The sequence below is a fragment of the Myzus persicae genome, unplaced genomic scaffold (genome assembly GCF_001856785.1).
Source record: "Myzus persicae strain clone G006 unplaced genomic scaffold, MPER_G0061.0, whole genome shotgun sequence".
Classification (NCBI taxonomy): Eukaryota; Metazoa; Arthropoda; class Insecta; order Hemiptera; family Aphididae; genus Myzus; species Myzus persicae.
The window spans coordinates 84,492-105,631 of record NW_019103881.1 but is presented as its reverse complement, the minus strand read 5'-3'; the positions used below and the strand labels follow the sequence as shown (position 1 = coordinate 105,631).

General features: G+C 27.6%; 1 protein-coding gene across 1 annotated transcript in view; it reads right to left on the bottom strand.

The window, feature by feature from the left end:
* Positions 1-12,886: 12,886 nt before the first annotated feature.
* LOC111035837 overlaps positions 12,887-21,140 on the bottom strand; it is a 62,461-nt gene continuing 54,207 nt past the window's right edge. Inside the window, exons 5-6 of the mRNA XM_022317628.1 lie at positions 17,877-17,936; positions 12,887-14,768 (exon numbers count right to left, since the gene is read on the bottom strand). Coding sequence (XP_022173320.1) covers positions 14,335-14,768; positions 17,877-17,936 — 494 coding nt within the window. The 3' untranslated portion in view covers positions 12,887-14,334. The remainder of the gene's footprint in view (positions 14,769-17,876; positions 17,937-21,140) is intronic.

Here is a 21,140-nt window from a genome sequence, read left to right as displayed (position 1 = left end):
TGGGTGTATATTTTATAACAATTGACATTATAGAAACCCCTAATGACGTCTATAGTTTAGTGCAATGGAATAACATAGTATTATTCTTGTTCTAGTTTTTTTTTTTAACTTTAATAAGATCTATATTGTTTACAAATTATATTTAATAGTGATACAAAGAGTTTTGATGAATCGTTTTATAGACCATTAGAGTATGATAAATCATAAACAATATAGTACAGCCTATATATATGATCAAATAGCCATATGAACGGAGACTCCCTTTTTACCGAGAGTACGGACTACGATGGGACCAGTTGAGGAAAGAGGGCGTTACCCTTGAGCGTTGTTTTCCGGGCGAAGCTAATCCGGTTTAGTTCAGAAACATGGCCGCGGGTACGTTTTATAGGTACCTAGTATTACCTACACGAATGCCACGGATACAAATAGCCGCTAGCCATAATAGTGTAAAAACTGGTCGTAATGCCTATTCTTCGGGCCATTAGGGTTTCATATGTTTATTCGGATAAACATTTGTCCCCACAGACAAATCCGGTGGTGTCACTGACGACAATATTTATGGTCTGCAAACAAAAGCGATTCGAATTATTATTGCTGTGGTTCGGCTGGGCTGTTAAACGACCGGTCTTGCCATGGTTGAGAGGGGTAGAGAACTGCAGAGATTATTAAATGCTCCATTTACTGTTGTAGTTATGTTGTATGCTGCTAATGTTTAATACACACGAGACTAATACATACTATAAAAGTACTATTCGGCCAAAAGTCGTTCGGTGCTTATTTTATATTTCGGATGTAAAAATATAAAAGATATTTTATTGTGCTATTTAAATAAAAAATTATAACTTGTACAAGGGCGTTTGGGACAAAAGAAGACAAATTTTGTTTTTATTAATTAGTTTTATTTACTAATTCTCTGTATAAATAATGCGACAACGATACAGCGGTATTTAATTGCAAAAAATTGTACGAGAAAAATTATTACAAAAAAATGAATTTAAATTAACGTATTTGAAAAAAATAACAAAAATGAAAGGCTGTAATGATCAATGATCACTTATCTCATTAAGTATAAAAAGTACCTATAATTAAGCTTTAAAAAGTGTTTATAGTGATAACTTCCTCTTATTAAAATAACCTCATATTATTTAATTATGTGATTAGGTACCTAATTTAATAAAAGTATTTTTTTCTTTACAAAGTTTTTGTTAATCAATCAATTTATAACAATTATAATTTATAGGTACTTATTTTGAATTTCAAACTAAATATTTACAGTTAAGTTATATAGAAGTTCATTTTTTTACAATAATGAGACAAAGATGATTAAAATATCAATATTTATTATTTTTATTACATAGTTGGAAGTAACTATCCATGTTTAATAATTTCATATTATATAACCGACATTAATATTGATACACGATGCATTTTTATAATCAGGAAACTTTAACGAATAACTAATAAATTGTACCCACAAGTTTTACAAGTCTTACCTATTATATTATATTGAAAAGTATCATTTGAATCAACTTAAAATAAATAGTAATAAATGTATTTATTATTATATTTTAAGTTATTTTAAATTGATTATTTCTATAATATTAAGTTATCCACTTTATTGTATATTATATTATTAAAAAAGAAATTGTTCCTAAAAATGTAATAAAACAATTCATTTATACCAAGTTGATGAAACATTAATTTATTAAAAATAATTTATTTTTATTTTTAATAAGATCATAATATTATTATTTAAAACTTTTAGTCTAGACTGAGTAGAATTTCAACTAGCCTTAATCAAAAAAAATAATTATAGGTAAGTTGAAACTCTTTCTGAAGTAATATAATATATAGCTTATAGTTTCCTGAACCTACCTAGTGAATAGCTGTACGTTTTATATTTTACAATACTATAATATTTTACTAGGTAAGTATCGTTAAAACCTATAACATCCTTTACAGATATTTATTTAGGAGAATGTATGAAAAAAGACCGGTTGGTTATTAACTATAATTATGAGGTATACATTTATGTGTACGAACCTCAAATGGCAAAACAATTAGAACAAATAAAACACCATACTTAAGCTAGACAAAACAACATTCAAATATAACAAAAATTCATGCCAAAAAAGGAACGACGAAATTATTATAAATATGAATCACATTCAAAACCCACAATCATGTGGAGTAGATTATACTGAATATCTAAGAATTTGAAGTAAATCGTTTAAATATATAGAAAAAATGTAGGCGATTTGTATTCAAAAAGTTCTAAGTGCTCTTTTTCACGTCCTAAAAAACTCAGTGACATACTATATGGTATAAATAAAGATATTTAACTTACTTACTTAACATTGATTCCATAAAGTTTTAAATGTTTTCCGGAACACAGTACAAACCACTCAATTCTGAATTATCGATGGAAAACACTAATGTTACCTCAGCATATTATTAACTTTGTTTTAAGTAATCATCAGGCTTAAAATAAAGTTTATTTGATTCTACACCGTACCACGGTACAACGACAGTGTATATAATGGTTTATTCGTAAACGACGCCAACGCAGCAACACTGACACGTTCATTCGTAAAACCTGAAGGTATCCAATTTTTTTTTTATTATTACAAACTATTCAATGTGTCCTCATTTTCCTTTGTACTATGCACCATAAACGTCTAAACTGTAAACGTCAAGTCGTATGGCAGTATAAATAATCGCAGCAGATTGAAACGATGCCCCGGAGACGACAATGAAACATGCCTATTGCCTATGGCCATTGCGAAATCCCTGTGATAAAAATCTTCAAGAACTACGTGGCACATTCTCTTTATATTGCTCAGAGAGAGACTTGAGCAAAAAAAATACACAAAAACAAAAGAAAACGAGCCACTTAAAAAAACAAAATATAAAGAGAGCGAAGATTCTGCAGCGTGACATATTGGCTCAAAGCCAAACGTCGCGGAAACGAATTAAATTTTCAAAACAACCGCTTTGCATTTTACAACAATTTTACCACTGCCATTTCCCGACGTCGAAATCTTTTTTATTTTATACCAATATCATAATTTATATACATACTTACGTACAATCCAAACTAGTGAAAAAGTAAATTGATACATTTTAAGTTAAAAAACTGAATAAGAAGCAATATCTCTATGGAAGCAGAGTATTTATGAAAAATCGGTTAATTTTTTCGTAAGCACTTCAGTTATTTGTTCAAAATTCAAAACATTTATAATATTTAGATACATGCAATGTACATAATATATTATAAATTATAATACCTATATTATAACAATAACGTACATTAACAATATATTATATAATAAAATATCAATACCTAAAGTGGCAAGGTTTACATATTAAATCCCATTTAAAACGATACAAACCTTAATTTCGTCACATGATTTTCTTGCTTAAGGTTGATTTTGTTTTACAGATTTAGAATTGTGTGAGTAAGTCTCACAACTCTTCTTGTTTTGTGACTTAAAAATACAGTAAATTATTCTTATAATAACGGACTCCTTTTAAGACAGAAATTTCCTTACAAAGGTAAATAATAACAGTCCTATATATTATCCTATATCCTGTATAATATTTTAGTCTCCCTATAACGGAAAATCCTTTTCAGCAGAAAACTCAGTTGGTATAAGGATTGGTATAACGATTTCGGTATAAGGAGATTTTACTAGGGCTGACGATAATACAGGTATATCGACTTGAGTTTTATATACCGGTACATGGTATTTAAAAAAAAAGAGGTATACCGAAAATATATCAGCTCATGTTTATATAATATCGAAAATACCGAAATATTGAACATATATTATCCGTACCGAAATTAATTATACATAATTTAAGGGTTTAAGGGTGGCGGGTATAAGTATACCAGTATACCAATTTTAAAAACTATATCTACATAATGCTTTAAAGATAACAATTATATATTGTTTGTATAGTATAAAGTATACATTATACATCATATATTAATTTAATAAACTAATACAATATGATTTTTATATTAAGTACCTAATTAGTTCACATAATCAACAATATTGTAATAAGGTACAAGTACGTATGTACAAAAATACAATTAAAAAAATTAGAAAAATGTAATCACATTACAAGTACTTTCGAGCCACACATTAATAATTAATACCTCTAATTTGTTTTTAAATTCAATATTATATCGTACGATTTATATCGTAATTATATTTTAAGTTTTAATAAATATAGACCGCTCGAGTAATTTACCCATCAGTACCTATATAACACGTGTCGTAGCTGTTTCCAGAGTTCATAATAAAACATCCCTACTCCAATTTGGTTTGAGTATACGAGGGAGAAGTTTTTAGCAAGGGTGATTGAAAGCGTGTAGGATAAAAGTGGGTTGTTGTGGTCGTTGAGTTTGACGTCTAACCTTTAATAATGTCGCCAGGATAGCTGTTATAGTTTCTAGTGGCGCATTTATTAACATTAACTGATGTTGAATAATGTCGGTTTGAGTAATTTTTAAGATAATTTATCATGTATTTTTAGTATTTATAAATAAATTAAACCAAGACGATTATGTGAATAAATCAGCATAATATTAAATATTTTTTTTAGGAATATTTATAGTTGAAATTGTTTTAAAATATATTATTAATTTATTATATGACAATTATTTGCTGATAAAGAAAATCGGAGCATTTTTACTACCCCAAATGTTGATGAAAAAAAAACACACATCATTGTAAGTATGTACAATACATTTATTCGCTTCACTCAGAATCTAAAATGAAAACTGCATTTATTTGAACAGGTGTACATTTTAATGCTATCAATTTTATTTAATTTGTTAAAATCGTTAAGTACATTAAAATCAATAATATTCATGAATGTTTTATAAAAATATTCAAGTAAAGTGAGAAACGACGAATCTACAATTATGTTTTTTTTCTTTGGAAGCATTTAAACATTTTTAACCATTTCAACTCCGGGATTTTGTATCTTGTATAGATTTGGACAATTAAGTTAAATTTTGGTTGTTTGTATTATTCATGCCATAACTAGGCATTTTTGATAAATAGACTTATTCCCTAAACCTAATGAATGGATGTCTATATGGCTTTATTTATATTTAATTTAATAGAAATTTTTTAGAATTTTATTTTTATGTTATCTTTTTGGATGAAATTATATTGTATAGTAGGGATATAATATTATAATATAATGCAAAATCTGCTTTCAATAAGATAAAAATAAATGTAATTTTTTTATTTATATAATTAAAAACTGTTACTTATAAGGGAATTGAAAAATGTTATATGGTGCCAAGCTTGCTTCTTGTTGCAATAAATCGTGATAAATGATCTATGTTTTTCTTTCTTTAATATTTCCAATAAAAGAATATATTCTGCAAAGTTTTCAAAGTTCTAAGATTCATAAAGAGGATTTGAGGGTCATGGTTGAGTTCAGGTTAACTGCTCATCGAAATGTCTGAACTTTGCATTTAGTGGGGTCATTTTAAGAAATGGTACCAACTATACTACTTCATACTATTGCTCGGGGAGCTTTTACCAATATCTATATATTATTGAATCGGACGGTATTCTTAACGTCAGATAGGTACGTCTTAAAAATCGATCGATCAAAGTTTTACTTTTAAATAGGTAAATCATATTTTTTAAGTTCTGATAATAATGACAATTTACTGTCCGTAATTCTATATATTATGATGATCGTATGAAGTTTTTCGTACAGTCATATTATGCGTTTCTTTTTATACATAATTTTCCAAAAATGTATTAAATATTTATACTTACCACAATATTCTTCCATGAAATTGGACTAATAAATGTACACAATTATATGTTGAATACAATTATTTTGGACCAGATATACAGAACAACTATATTGACAGTTCAGATTATTAGTTCTAAAGTATCAAACTCCACACTAGATTATAAAGATGATACACATTATATTCGTGAGAAATTCGAGTATAAAAAATTTAAAAACAAGACGAAGTCTTACATTGGAAGTGTTGTCCATAAACAATCGTATTTCTAAATAAAAACAAGATAAGAATAAAACAATTCAGTATTATATTTTTTGCACATAAAATACACAACTATTTAAACATAATTTAATAATATATTTTAAACTAAGTATAGTAATAATTTAGTGGTATACAATAACTTATTTTTGATAAAATATTTTGGATAATTTGTAAGAGACATAAATCATTAATTAAAATATAGATTTTATAACATTAATGTAGCCTTCGTGGCCACGTCATTATTAATAATACTATACCTATGAACAGTTTTTATATAATTATATAAAGTTTGATTCCTTAAATTGTGTTTGGTGTTTTATTACAATTATTTAAATGAGGAATTTTGTCTGTAGAAAATAACAAAACAAGTTTCGACGAAAAAAAATAATTATAATAATAACAGTGAAATCTTATTAAAAATAAATAAACTGAAACTTATTAAATTAATATTTTACAACTAGAAAAAACTTAAATCTTGGAATAGTATTATATGATACATACAATTGTAACTAAACATAATTATTAATTAATTATGTTTAAATAATACATACATGGTTAAAGTATACCTAATGTTTTTCTACAATAATTAATAATTATTTATTCATCTTAACAAATCCAATAAAGACCCATTTATATTCTTTAAATTATTTTACAAATCTTCTTGTAACATTATGATAAAATACTTTAGTATAAATTGACCATATCGAGACTGTATCTAAAATAGTTTGATTTTTTTAAATGCATGAAAAAAATTATATATTTTTTACATACATTCATTGATAATTTGTATTATTATATAATATAATTGAAAATTATTATTTAGTACAATTTAAGATATTTTTTTAATTTCAATTGTATGTTATGTTTATGTGGGATTTGTGGGTTAGTTCAAAGTATTTGTTTGTTGAGTATTTAATTGTTAATTAATCATTTTGGTAACGTTGTATAACCATGTAGAATTTTATTTTCCTAATTCTTGTGTTGTTGTAGTATTTAAAACCAATTAAACTAGGTACATATTAATTGAACGTATGCAAAATGTTGAATTATATCTTTTACTAAAGGTGACTTTTAACGGGTCATTAAAATTTTAAGGAGAAATCCATCTGTTGAATCCACAAACATTGTTATTTACAATAACAATAGATTTTCATAAACAATTTATTTCCAACTAACCTAACCTGAAAAACGTTCGTATGGATTTAAATAACCTCATTCAGTATGTTTTTTTAAGGTCAACTTTGGAATAAAGTCTCATTTTTTTAACAGAAAAATGAATAAGGTCTTTTGTTTTTTTTAAGATAGTAAAAGTCAGGTTAATTAGGGATTTGAATTCACTACACCCAAATCAAACACATAAACTAAAAATAGTACCTAGTTATTATTTTAAACTTAACAGTTATTAAAAACAAATTAATACAATTATGTATTCATTTTTACAGTTTGTAAGTATAATATATTAAAACATTTAAAAATTGTATACACGTTTAGTAAATATGATATTTTTTAATTGGCTGTTTAAATCAAGAAGAATATTTATTTTAAAATCTGCAGGAACAGACTTTGGGAGCTTATTAGAAAACGGATTTATGTAAGATTATTTTATGTAAGAGCTACAGTTAAATATATCTTTTATTAGTTCAACTTTCCAAATTGTCTTCTCACTGTCGCTTTTGTGATAATAATATTATCATTTGAAACATTAAAACGACTTTACATAATAATACATTGATGGTACAATAATTATATTATTTATGATAGGTATAGTTAATTAATGTGATATTACTAATAGTTAACAATTCGATTTACTCTTTTTTTAAGTTGTATATACTGATGATAGGCGTTGGAAAACAGAGTGGACAGCTGCCTCCCCAGCGAGATTTGGGACATGAGATATGTTGTATTTTAATAACACTCGTGGACTAGATTCCAGAAATGATTTATCTCAAAAATGAATTATCCTTTTACCTAGCCACGAGGGTCTGGATACGGCTATGGAGGAGTATTTTCTTATTTTTATAGTGACGTTTTCCAAAGTCTGAATTATCATTAAACAGAGCATTATTATAATCTGATAAACCTATAATTAGTTATATTACAGCTGTTACTTGAAATTTGAGTATACATTTTCTCAAATAATTAACTTCTTCATAGTTTTCAACTCATTAATCTTGAGAAAAAATGGAAATCGATCAAAATTCCTTAACAATATTTGTTCCTATTTGTATCTAATCGTTATTATATAATATTTTAATAGCACATTATATAATATGTTTTGAACACAAAGTATATACAATATACATAATATATTATTCAAAGTAGTTTTTCTCTAATAATTATGAATTTGGTTCATGACAACTAAAATACATGATAAAATATTTGATATTAAAATACATATGAAATTAAGTACCTACTGAATAACGTATAGACGGCTTTTTATAGAAATAAATTATAACATAACATTTTTTTTAGGCTAAAATTATGCCAACAATGGTCGATAGTTTTTATAACTATAATTTTATTTTTAACTACCCATATCAATAAATATTTACGATGATATTAAAATATCTGTATAGTAAATAATGATTGTAAAATTGTATATTAAACAAAAATTAGGTTACGGCTGCACAGCAACAAAAAAATCAATATAGGTACAGCTTAAAATATATTAACGATTTTATTTTTTATAAAGGTTCGTACGAAGATCTTTAGTGTTATAAGAGTGCTTATGTTTTAACCTTTTTTATTCATTATGCAATATCTACAAATTTAATTTCCATAAAAACCGTTGTACAGGAAATCATTTGTTGGAATCTCTAATTAAGGGGTATAAAATATTTACTTTGAACGCAAATTATTATATTTTAAAAATAATTTTAAATATTAGTTTTTTTATAGGTATATCTTAGGAATCAACACTCTGTATTTTAATTATATTAAATTTGTAGAAAATATATTAAAAATATTAGGTAACTTAGACAAAAGTATTTCAAGGAAACAAGAAGGTACTTTGGTTAAAACTGAAACAAAGATAGTCATAATATAATTATAGGCTACCTACACTTATGTTATATCGAAGTATAATAAGTCAAAGTAAACATTATTACAATGAAAATATTTATTTTCATACACACCTAGGTTTATGCCGAAAATATAGAACTTAAAAGGAAAATAATAGATTATTTTTATAATCTATAATACGATCACATCTTTGATATTTTTAGTATGATATGGTAAGTATTGGTTTAGGAAATATTATTTAATAAGTACATTATAATTTATATTCTATAAAGACTCGATTGAATTATATAAATTCTACTATTTTGGTCCCAGCATTCATAATAATTGTTAATTGGGTTATCTGTATGAAACAAATGAGTTTAAGCATAAACCTCATGTTTGGTACGTTTAGATAATAATTCAATATAAATCCACAAACCTACAAACAATTAAATGCATATGGTTGTACAGGACAATATTTGAAATAAATCATATCATATTTAATTGTATTAAAGAAATAAAATATGGTTAAAAAACTATTCATATTACAGGAAGATCAGATGGATAAAAATATAAATACATAGATATATTATAGAATTGTAATTAGTTTTTAATTTTTATTTCATAGTATAAAACTTCTATAAAATAAATAATTTAGTTCTTTTAATTATAATTGATAAATACTACATTTTTGGGTTTACATTGGTGGAACATGTTTCCACTCTTGTGTTGACACTACTGAATGATTCGTTTTTAATTTCACATATTGTCTTTAAGTTTAGATACAATTGTGTACGGTGTAAACATGGGCAGAAAGGCTCTCGAGAGAAAATTGAAACGAATTGTTAAAAACACCGAAAACCCTAAGGGACAACAAAATACAGGGATTTTCCGTTTACATTTGGACGATAATAATTCATTGTTAGTGTACATCGACACTGAGAGGGCGACCGAGTTAATTGCAAACTTAAACACCAGTATATAGGTAGTGAATAAATAAAATCATTGTCACGTCATAGGTAAGGATGATTCTGGTATTGAAAAACAATTAAAAAAAAACACTAACGTTTAAGCATTAAAGGACGGACAAGATATTTGGAAATTGGATTACTTGGTTTTAAAATGTCAATCTTTTCAATTATAGGTTATAGATACATCTATGTGAAACAATGTCAATTTCAAACCTTTCATCCTGAATTATAATGTTTTATTTGTATATATATTATTAAACATGCATGACCGTCATGGTCCCAAATTTATTTTTGTTGTAGATACTAGAACAATTTTAGACCAAGACAATACGCTTTTGCTGACAACAATTTTATAAAGAAACCTATTTTGATTTTTAGGAGCAAAACTTAACTATTTGTGACAAATATAATATAATATCTTGACATTGGACTTAATAAATTCAATTTCGTACAAACAATTTGAATGGTTTATTTAGATTTTGTTGCATATATGTATACAGTATAGTAGATATAACAATTATTTTTAAATGATTTGTGTATAATTTTAACAGTTAATTATAGAAGATTATAGAATAATATTATAAACATTAAACACCATTAATAATTTTTAACCAAAAACCAAATTTAAGTTTGATAGTAGTATTTAAAAATGATAGATCATTAGATAAATTCATTACAGTCATTAAAAATAGTAAAAAAATTTATTTTATTTGTCACAAATTAATTTTTATTTGACTTTAAAAGCTACATTTTATTTTATTTTTTTTATTCTAGTTTAACCTTATTTTTTTTTTTTATATCAAATTTGACGGGTTAACAGACACGAATTTTCGATCACGATGGCCCCGATTCATAATTTGTTCTGCACATACAATTTAAAAATATTATACATGATAAATAACATTCACGCTTATCTTGGTATTGTATATTATAGTAATAATGACAATTAAACGCTAAATACATTATTATTTATTATCTGAACGGCTATTTTGCCATAAAAAAGTCCATTGATTGTTAGAAATTTAGGTCACTCTAAACCTGCGCACTAAAAAATATATTTAGACGGTACGAACAATTTTGACGGTTACCTGCGGGACTTACATTTAAGTGCTAACTTGCAACCCTCCGCCATTGTCGTCCTCAACTTAACTCATGTCACGTACTCACGTCCAAACACTTAAAATCTTTTAGTCATTGATACCAATGGTCATAAATCAGAATGATATATCTGTTTTGCATTCATGCGAATACTCGTTAAACGAGTAGAATATTAATTTAACTTTTGAGAGTATTCTAACTGAATTATTTCTGTTGTATTCACGAAAATAATAAAACAATTAATAATCAATGAACGCGCCGATTGCGTAGTGTATGAACATGGTCTTATACGTATGAGTTTAATACACGAGATAATAACACTTCGAAACGTCGTAAAAAAACATTCAAAACCAAGTTTAATAAAATAACACGCATCATAGAACAATTATTATTGTGATACATTATGTGTGATTAAATTTAGGTTCACGGAATAAATTTAATAGGCCATCCTCTTACCATAATCCAAATCACGCATGGCATAGCTATAATTGCTTCTAAAAACTTTTAATAAATTTAAGTGTTAAGTACAATACCAGTACCTAGTGACTGTTTACTTGAACCATTTTATAATATCATAACCAAAATATACAAAAGCAGCAGACATATTTAAATCAAATGACAGTTTGTATTAATATATGTTTAATTGTATGCGCTATATAAACAATTATTCCTTCAGATACGAGTAGCTTAGTTCAGACGTAACAATAGTGGGTAAACTAATATAACTAACTTCACTATACAATATTACAATGTAATAAACATTAAAGGATTTAATCGTTTGCTTTAGAATCTTTATGACTACGATTAATTTGTTCGTTAGGTGAGTTTAGTATTATTTGCCCCTTCTTAATGAATCTAAAATAAGCATAATACCTACTTATATTAAATATATATTACAACGCATTTGAATTTTGAATTAAACTGAGTATTAACTGTAAAATATTTTATACATTTAAGAATGTTTTCAATAATGCATATTACCTATGTACTTAACTATTCAAGTCTCAACTGTAACAATAGTATATTATACGATTAATACATTTAACATGATAATATGCCAGGAGGCACAATAATTTTTTACAATTATAACAATAATAGAGCGAATCATAGATACAGTTTTTTTTAGTTTAAGTACATATATTATATATGATATTTATAGTGGATATAACGACGTTCTCGTAAAATATGTCATATGCATATTTTTATTATTTTTTAAAATAATTATTAATTAAAAAATGATGAATACATATTACACTGTGTCACAAGTTAAAATGCATTATTTTACAATATAAAATTAAATATAATAATAATATTATTATCAATCGAAATGTATTAAATAGTTCAGATGCAAAGATAAATCAAATTGTCGGTTGAACTACGAAACGCATTTAACCATTTTTATAGTGTTTCAACTCGTTTAACACGTGTTGGACAACAAACTTTTAAGTAAAACAGAGAACAAGGATTTCAAAAAAGACGAAACGACTTCAAATAATTAAAACATGAATTTATACTATAAAAATAACAATAACAGTAATGGAGGGAAACGAACGAGAACAGCTAACAAAATATCATACGTACATAGCACGTGATGCATTCAAACACAATGATAGGTAAACTAGCGTACGAATGTATGACGCAGGAATAATAAGAAGTTAGTATTCTCGGTGAGCGTTGACCCGTGTGCAGTGAAACAGGCTGGGAATCGGGGGTAAGTGCATTATTATAATATAATATAATGTGTGTGTGTCACATTATACCTACGGTTGTGGATTAAAAAAAAATCGTTCTATAAGGGAAGCAAGGAATGTAGCAGGTTTATCGTGACTTATATTCGTTAAATTACACTTAAAGTTGCACAGGGTATTTCACGGTTTTTATCTGTATCTTACATATATTATCCGCCACCCGACAATATATTATGCTCCTCTACCCACCGCATGAACTTTAAAACTTTCTTAACTATTTAAATAATGAAAATTAGTAAAATTCTACTTTTAAAATATTTACAATCGACTTTTACGAAACACGGTTTCTAAAGTTTAAATAGACCGGGCAAACATGAGAGAAATTATAATAACCGTAACTCGGTATAATGCAATAATAACTGTTCAAAATCATAATTAAAAAATACAAATAATTAGAAAAATAGAAGTTATTTACGGGAACGAACACGGCAAGAAACAGGCCATAAATATTCTATAATGCTCACATAAATTATAAATTATACGCAATAAATCGTTATACCTACGCGTCTACGTGGTATCGGATCTGTGCCATAACATATCGGCCATATTTGACAATGAGCGAAACAACTCGACGACGTGGCAACTAGTGCACATGACACAGATGTCGTACTTAGGTAGGTAGGTAACTAATAATATGGATGCACACGAAATGACTTTGCGTACCGATGCGTAATGCGACGATCTTAATAATATGTTGAATACAAAGGGCAAAGATACGAGAGATCAGAGGTACTTACCAATCACCAGCGACATTATATATTATTATGATCTCAGTAGGTTTCTCAGCATTAATCTATTCGATTAAGAGGTGTTCCTTATGATATTATCCGAAAGCTGCAAGTGCTGATATATTATTATGATCGTGACGGTTAGACCCTTACACCACACCTCAGCCGTACCCGAGAGTTCTACGTTTTTACACATTATTTAAGGACCAAAATAAAATATTATACTATTGGTAAATATAATAATACATCTATAATCTATATACATATAACCGTAAATAAGAATTAATTACCAATACGATAATGAGGGTCATTCGTCAGTATAATATTAGAATTTATTGTTGAAAAAAGTTGATGAGAAATAAGTCAAAATTATTGTATTTTAAAACGGTAAATGCATTCGAATATTATTGCACGTGTTGTATCGAAAGTACTCGAATATTTATGAGTTCCTACTTACACTGTGGCACGATTAGCTAGATGCGCAAAAGTACGACTGCAGAAAGTCTCCGTCGTCCGAGGCATCGCAGTGGTCTCGGCGTTGGGGATGAGCTTTGGTGGTCGGGGCTGATGGCGGCGAATCGTGGCGGTCAACAGGACTACAGGGCCACGTCACATCCACCGTCGTCCACGGGTTGGGTGACGCTGATGTGGATGGCGCTGTACGGCAGTATGCTGGTGATGGTCATGCGGCGGCTGCCGTGGTGGCCGTGGGCGCAACCGCACAGCGCCGTGGTGGCCGTATGCTATTTGAACCGGAGCGCGCACTGCTGGAACACCAACACGGCCACGACGGCGGCGAGCACTACGGCGCCGGCCGCGTACACGAGTGCGAGATGTACGAGGCTGGTGACGTACAGCGTCCGGTTGCACCACACGTTGGGCTCGTACAGCGACGACGGCTCCGAGTCGGGCCAGTACACGGACAGTATCCAATAGTTGCCCAGCGCGAACCAACCGGCCAGGAACGCGGCCAGCCCGACGGACGCTATGCGCGACCCCATGGACGACACCATGTCTTCCCGCGTGCCCATGTCCGGCCGCCGGCGCTTGTTGTACCGCAGCGACTTGACCTGCCGGCACAGCAGCCACACCATCTTGATCATGCCAAATATGCCTCCCACGATCATGTACACCGGTATGTGCGGTTCCCGCGGACAGTCCCGGACGAACTCGACGCCTGCAACAAGCCAAAACCGACGACGAACGCCATCGTCATCCGCCGCGTTATAATATAATTATTATTATAAAATCACATTTTATTATTTTGTCACTATAGGGATATAGTGGCTGGCTGCCACTGGCACTGTCACTGTGCATAATATAAATATACTTCCCACAAGTGTGATGTGCATGTGCAAACGCCAGTTGTATATATCGTGTCATGTCAGGGTGATTATTATGTCCCGGGACAATCGATATTCCTTGACCCGACCTATGGCGCCCACGCCTGTGTGGCCCAAACTCAATTCGGTTCGGTTGGTTACGTTTGGGTTGGGGATTAGGTTGAGCTAATCAATTCCTATACAGAGGTCCTAGTTACTAGTAAAGAGGAGGATATTATTAGACACTTATTTCTGGCAGCGAGACAATCGTGTAATATTGCATTTTGTTGTTGTCAGTTCTTATGTGTTTCACAGCCCTAAGACTGTTAATTAGAAATATTTATTTCACCGAAAAACGATGCGACTATATAACAGAAGAAAAGTATAGTATCTATCGCAAGACGATTTCTCTGCCAGTTTTCACTGATCTGTCCAACTTTTATTAACTATATTTATTGTCCAAGTAGTTACCTACTACATATGTGGCTATATGTAACAGTTGGTCGATGTATAAATATCTCGGAAAAACACACACTTCATAAAAAGAACGAATTCGACTAATTAATGCCACATCATTTGTACATTGTTCATAAATGATGATAGGTATAAATGTATATTATAATATATTATAATAAACATTCTCCTACACTTAATTTAATCTCGGCAATGGCTCTTCTTCTGATCAGTATTTTGGAAAATGATTACTAGATAATAATAGTGAGACTAAATTAGTATGCAGTTACATGGTTTGAAAAAAAATGTGTTTACCTAAACTACTTAAATGGATGTAAAATATGTTGAAAAAGTCTGCATCAATTCTTAATACAAACATTTATCAGGTACCAATTATTTTTACCAAGTATTTTTTGAACAGGTTAGTTTATAGGTTATTTAGATTAAATGTATTTCTAAGGTGATATTGAAAAAAGTTTCCTCAAATTATGGGTAAAATTATATGAAATAAATAATGAGTGTACAAAAATATTCTGTATTGTTATTTAAACTTTCACTTTTAACAATTTAAAGAATTTTGATTTTTGTTATAAAATAAATCATTATCTGGCCATAAGCTGAGTTGCATCAAATCTTCTAAGAATTAATACAGTAAAAGCTAACTTCATCTTATTTTATTTCCACCTACGTACTGATATTGTACAATAACATTGTTAGACTGCGTATCTTATATTTGTTATCTCTTCTTAACTGGTTATTAAAGGTAAAATTGAGTATAATAGATGACTGAAAAATAACGGTTTCAAATAAGTTTTCAAGAAATTATAATTTATGTAAGAATCAGAAACATCTCATCAATATTGCATAGTTTTTCTCAGTATTAACTCAGATGTTAGAATACAATTTCTGAAAACCGATAATTTGTATAATTAAATACAAAAACCAAAAACAAGGGATTTGCTGTAGCATAATCCACTTAGTGTTAGGTTATTATTATTAGGATTGGACAAATTATCTACAACAAATGTGAAAACAATTATGAAAATGTTGACGGTTCCTAATTTTTGTTTTAAAATACATGCTTGAAGACAATATTCAAATAGTTATTCATCAATATGTAACCTCTGAGGCTCTAAATCGGGTGATATGTGCCCTATGTATTGTAAAAAGGAAAAGTGCTTCAATCAAAATGCAGTCTGTAGTAAGGAGAAATATAAATAATAAATATAAAAATGGGCACGTCACAACTGTTAATTAGTTACAATGAATTGATTGTTTACAGAAAGATCAATAAATATCTATAAAAAGTCAAAAGTTGACTACTTTAGTCATTTTCGTTTGTTTTATTATTTTGTTTCTGATATGTGACAACTATAACAAAAAATATTTTTTTAAATGTGAGTGTTGATCTTACGCTATTTTTGTTTGTTTGATCATATCAGTTTTTAATTTTTAAACGAAATATATTTTTTATTGTATTCCCATATTAAAAAAGAATATTGACCAATAGTTTTACCAAAACAAGAATGTTTTGACTTTTTGAGTTTTCACGCCATAAATTATTTATTTAGACATTAGATAGATAATCGTTGTATAAATTATAAAACCATAAATACATATTATGAACAGAAATAACTAACTGAAAAATGTATTAAAAATATAAACACATAATATTTAAGTTTTATTTTGTATCATATAATATAAGTGTTATGTAGTTAAATTGTAATGTTCGTATTAAAAAAAAGACAACATATGTATTTTTTGTATATCTATATTAATACCATTCGTAAAATATTTAAGTATACAATTTCGAAGTTGACTAAATTGTACAACTGTTCAACTTCTTTATATACTTATTATAATATTAAGTTATTTTTGTAAAAATAAATAAGTGAGTATAAACATGTTTAATATCATATTTATATAAGTACCATTTCTAAAGCAACTGTATTATATAAATAAAGAAGCTGGACTAAAAGAGATGGGTATGATTACCTAATATGATCATTATGCATTTATAAACATCCCAAAATATGTTGTACATTTAAATTTGATTTCCTATACCTATCTGAAAACTACATTTACCCGTACTATGTATATAAATATATTAAGCACCATAAATTATTATTAAATGCCAATTGCTGTTTTAAAAATATAATGAAAAAAATGAACCAATAATTCATTACAGATCACATTTACAATATTTATTTAATTCATAAGCCATCGATATACTGCAATGGTTGCATATTACATTAACTAAATTCAAATTTATTGAAGAACTGTAATGACGTTTGAGGTTTTTCGTTAAACCGCAATATTTGATTAACATGAAAATATTAAATTATACACTAAAGTTACTTTAATTAGTTGTATTATGTATAGGTACACATAGAAAATTATACTTTAAAATTAGTTTTTATAGCTAATACATATACGCATGCATTCGCATAATGTGATTAAATAATATTTGCTTTGATTAAATATATACTCTATATTATAACAAAACTTACCGACAACGAACATAATTAAAGGCACCACCGTGAAAATGGACAAAATTACCGTCATTATCACTGAAATCATAAAATTTTTAAATCCATTATTATAATTGAGCAGTCAAAAACTAAACAATTCGACAGTTCACAATATGGATATCGCAATTTAAAAAGTTCTTTTTTAAGAGTACCTAACTAATAAGTAACAATATCTTTCATGTTAGTCAATGCAATCAATGTTGAAACTAATAACAGATGTGATCTATTTAGTTTATTCTTAAATATATTTTTTATATTTCATCTTTTTTATGTTGGTTATTTGAGTTTATAATGCTATTATTATTGTACCTTGTGTTAAGATACTTAAGAATTACTTATAGTATTTATCTGATAATTAATTCTATCATAAATATAAATAAGAGACTTAACATTGAATGATACTTTAATACATTTGTTTATTAGTTATATTCATTGTGTTAAGTATGTAACATTACTTCAAAATACAATATAACATTATATTCAAAAGAATAGGATTCCCCCCGTAAACTGTATTTTTTTTCAATAAAGATAACAAGACACGAATGGTAGGTAGGGAACTATTTCTTCAAGAGGCTCACAAGTGATTTTTATTGTCCTCTGGTCCGGTGAACTCGTGGTTCAGTAGTTCGAAATCCTTTTCAGGTAAATTTACCAGAGAAACCAATAAAATACGACAGCTCTCTGTGAGAACTGTAACATATAACAAATAATCTCGTGGGAACTTCTAAAATCTTTGTTAGTACCAATTAATCTCGAGACAGAGACAGATTTATAGAGATACATTGAACTAATTGTTCAGATTATACAAAGTACACATTACATAATACGTTTTCAGAAAACATTCTCGTAGACAATTACAATTGAATAATAATTACTAATTAGTAATAACCCAACTATGATAACCCAAATTTTTCTTGGATTCAGATTTTTTGTATTTGAGCAGAATTCTCTCTTCTTGAGCTGCACACAGTAAAAAATTTAAATGTTTATTAATCATTAACTTCAATGCTCAAGTGTCGTAATGCACACTTAAAATACAAACTGTATTGTAGGTAGATGAATTCATGATATTTTTTAATTTGTTAAGTGCCTAATGTAATTGTATATTTTACCAATATATAAATTCCCAATTTATAATTCATTATACTTTCAATATTTAATTTTCATGAAAAAAAATAAAAGGACAATGTATATTATATTAATTTGTATATACCTAATCATCATATTAAATATAGTTATAATTTTTATCAACCCGCTTTTAAGTTATTAAATATTAAAATTGATGGCACATGTCAAATGGTATGCTTTCATTTCACAATATCAAAATCAATATTTTCAGAAAATTTCTATTAGTAGACGCAATAGCTTAAAATGCTAATAAATTATAATAATAATTCAATTTCAATTTGTCATGGATAAAAGTTAATTTATTGTATAAAAAGATTGTTTTTATAACAATTTACTGTCGTGAAACTGTCGAAATAATGCTTAATATATATTATTATTAGTATTATTGTTTTTATTATAAACCATTGTTTATTGAAAATAATATTAAATTGAATAATTTATAACTATGATGATTGATAACTAAAGAACAAAAATGTATTTTGTTTATTTACAGTTTACCACCGACAAGGGATAAAATATACAGTGCATATTATTTTATCATATATAAAATGTTAACAGAAACAAACAGTAAAAACACAAAGATTTATTTAATAAAAAATATACATTTTCAATTTAGGAACTTAACCAAATTTTATGTAACATAAAGGACTATTAATTATTATCTTTCTTAGAAGCAGGGGAAGAGTAAGAAAACAAAATATTTTTTAAAATTTATATAATATGCATACCTAATTATAGTGTTTATTTACTTTGATTTTTAACCATCGTTAATCTAAAACTGAATTAATCTAAATAATCAAATATGTCAACTTATAATTCAAATTTAAATAAATACTTGTTTAAATTAATATTTGTCTGTGGCATTATTATAATATAATATATTATGTTAATTCTTGAAATAATAAGTGATTTGTACCTCTATAAATAATACGGCACAGTCAAAAATATTTAATATCATATTAACAGTTCAATCCGACCTACATTTGTGCCACTGGAATCAATACGTTTTATAAATCTGTGGGTGCTTTATGCTCTTTTTAATCAACAGTCATATAATACTGGTACACAGTAATAACTTGTAATTCTCACATGATATGAAATTTTCATTAACTAAAATTGTTTTAAAACTGAAAATATTGTCTATACCTACCATGTAACGAGTTGACATGTCAACGGACAACGATCCATAGTTTATGCAAACTGTTGTATTTTTTTATTTCGTCTAATATAGATGGAATATATAGATAATAATGATATTACAAAAAAAACTTAGCATACTAAATAACATTTTATAAATAAAACGATAAAATACAAAAGGTAAATAGGTATGTATTATACATTATGACTACATCACTGGGTAAATGTATTACCTATTAAAGCGATAGTTCCTTTTAATTTTATTAATCTAAAATACATTTATGCAGTTATATTTTTAAAAATGTAGACAATTGTAGAACAATATAATTTACGGCATACGTTAAAATGAGAAGTTAAGTGAAAATCCAGTATAATTAACTGTAGTTTTAAAATAGTATCAGCAGAGAACTAATTATATGCTATTAAATTTTGTATAGGTACCTACCTAATATTCCATATTATACTAGTCCCCATTAGAACGTCAGTGCACCATGTGACTGAACAGCACATTCGATAAACATTGTAACGTATTTCCCTATTATATAATTAAATATTGCAGGTATTTATTTATTTTAAGAACCATGTTATATTTTCCTTAAATAAACATTAATAACAAAAGTAATATTTGGCAAATAATTTATGTTGTGCCATTGTTATCACCATGAATAGCGTTTTGAAAGAAACGCCACAGGTAATGTAAATATAAAATATTTTAGTTACTCTACCACATTTACCATAAGTAATTGTATTTAGGTACAATCAAATAATTCATTATTCGTAGAATTACACCTGCGTTTTGAAATACTTAAATATATTGGTTTTATAGTACTCTATCTTTTATTTTTTTTTTTAGTAATCCTTTTTTGAACAATTTAAACACTAACAAAAAGAATCATGAAGCAATTAATTGAACACATAATACCTGGGAAGGGACTTTAAAAGGTGATTTTGATGTTACGTTTCATGTCTATGTTGTTC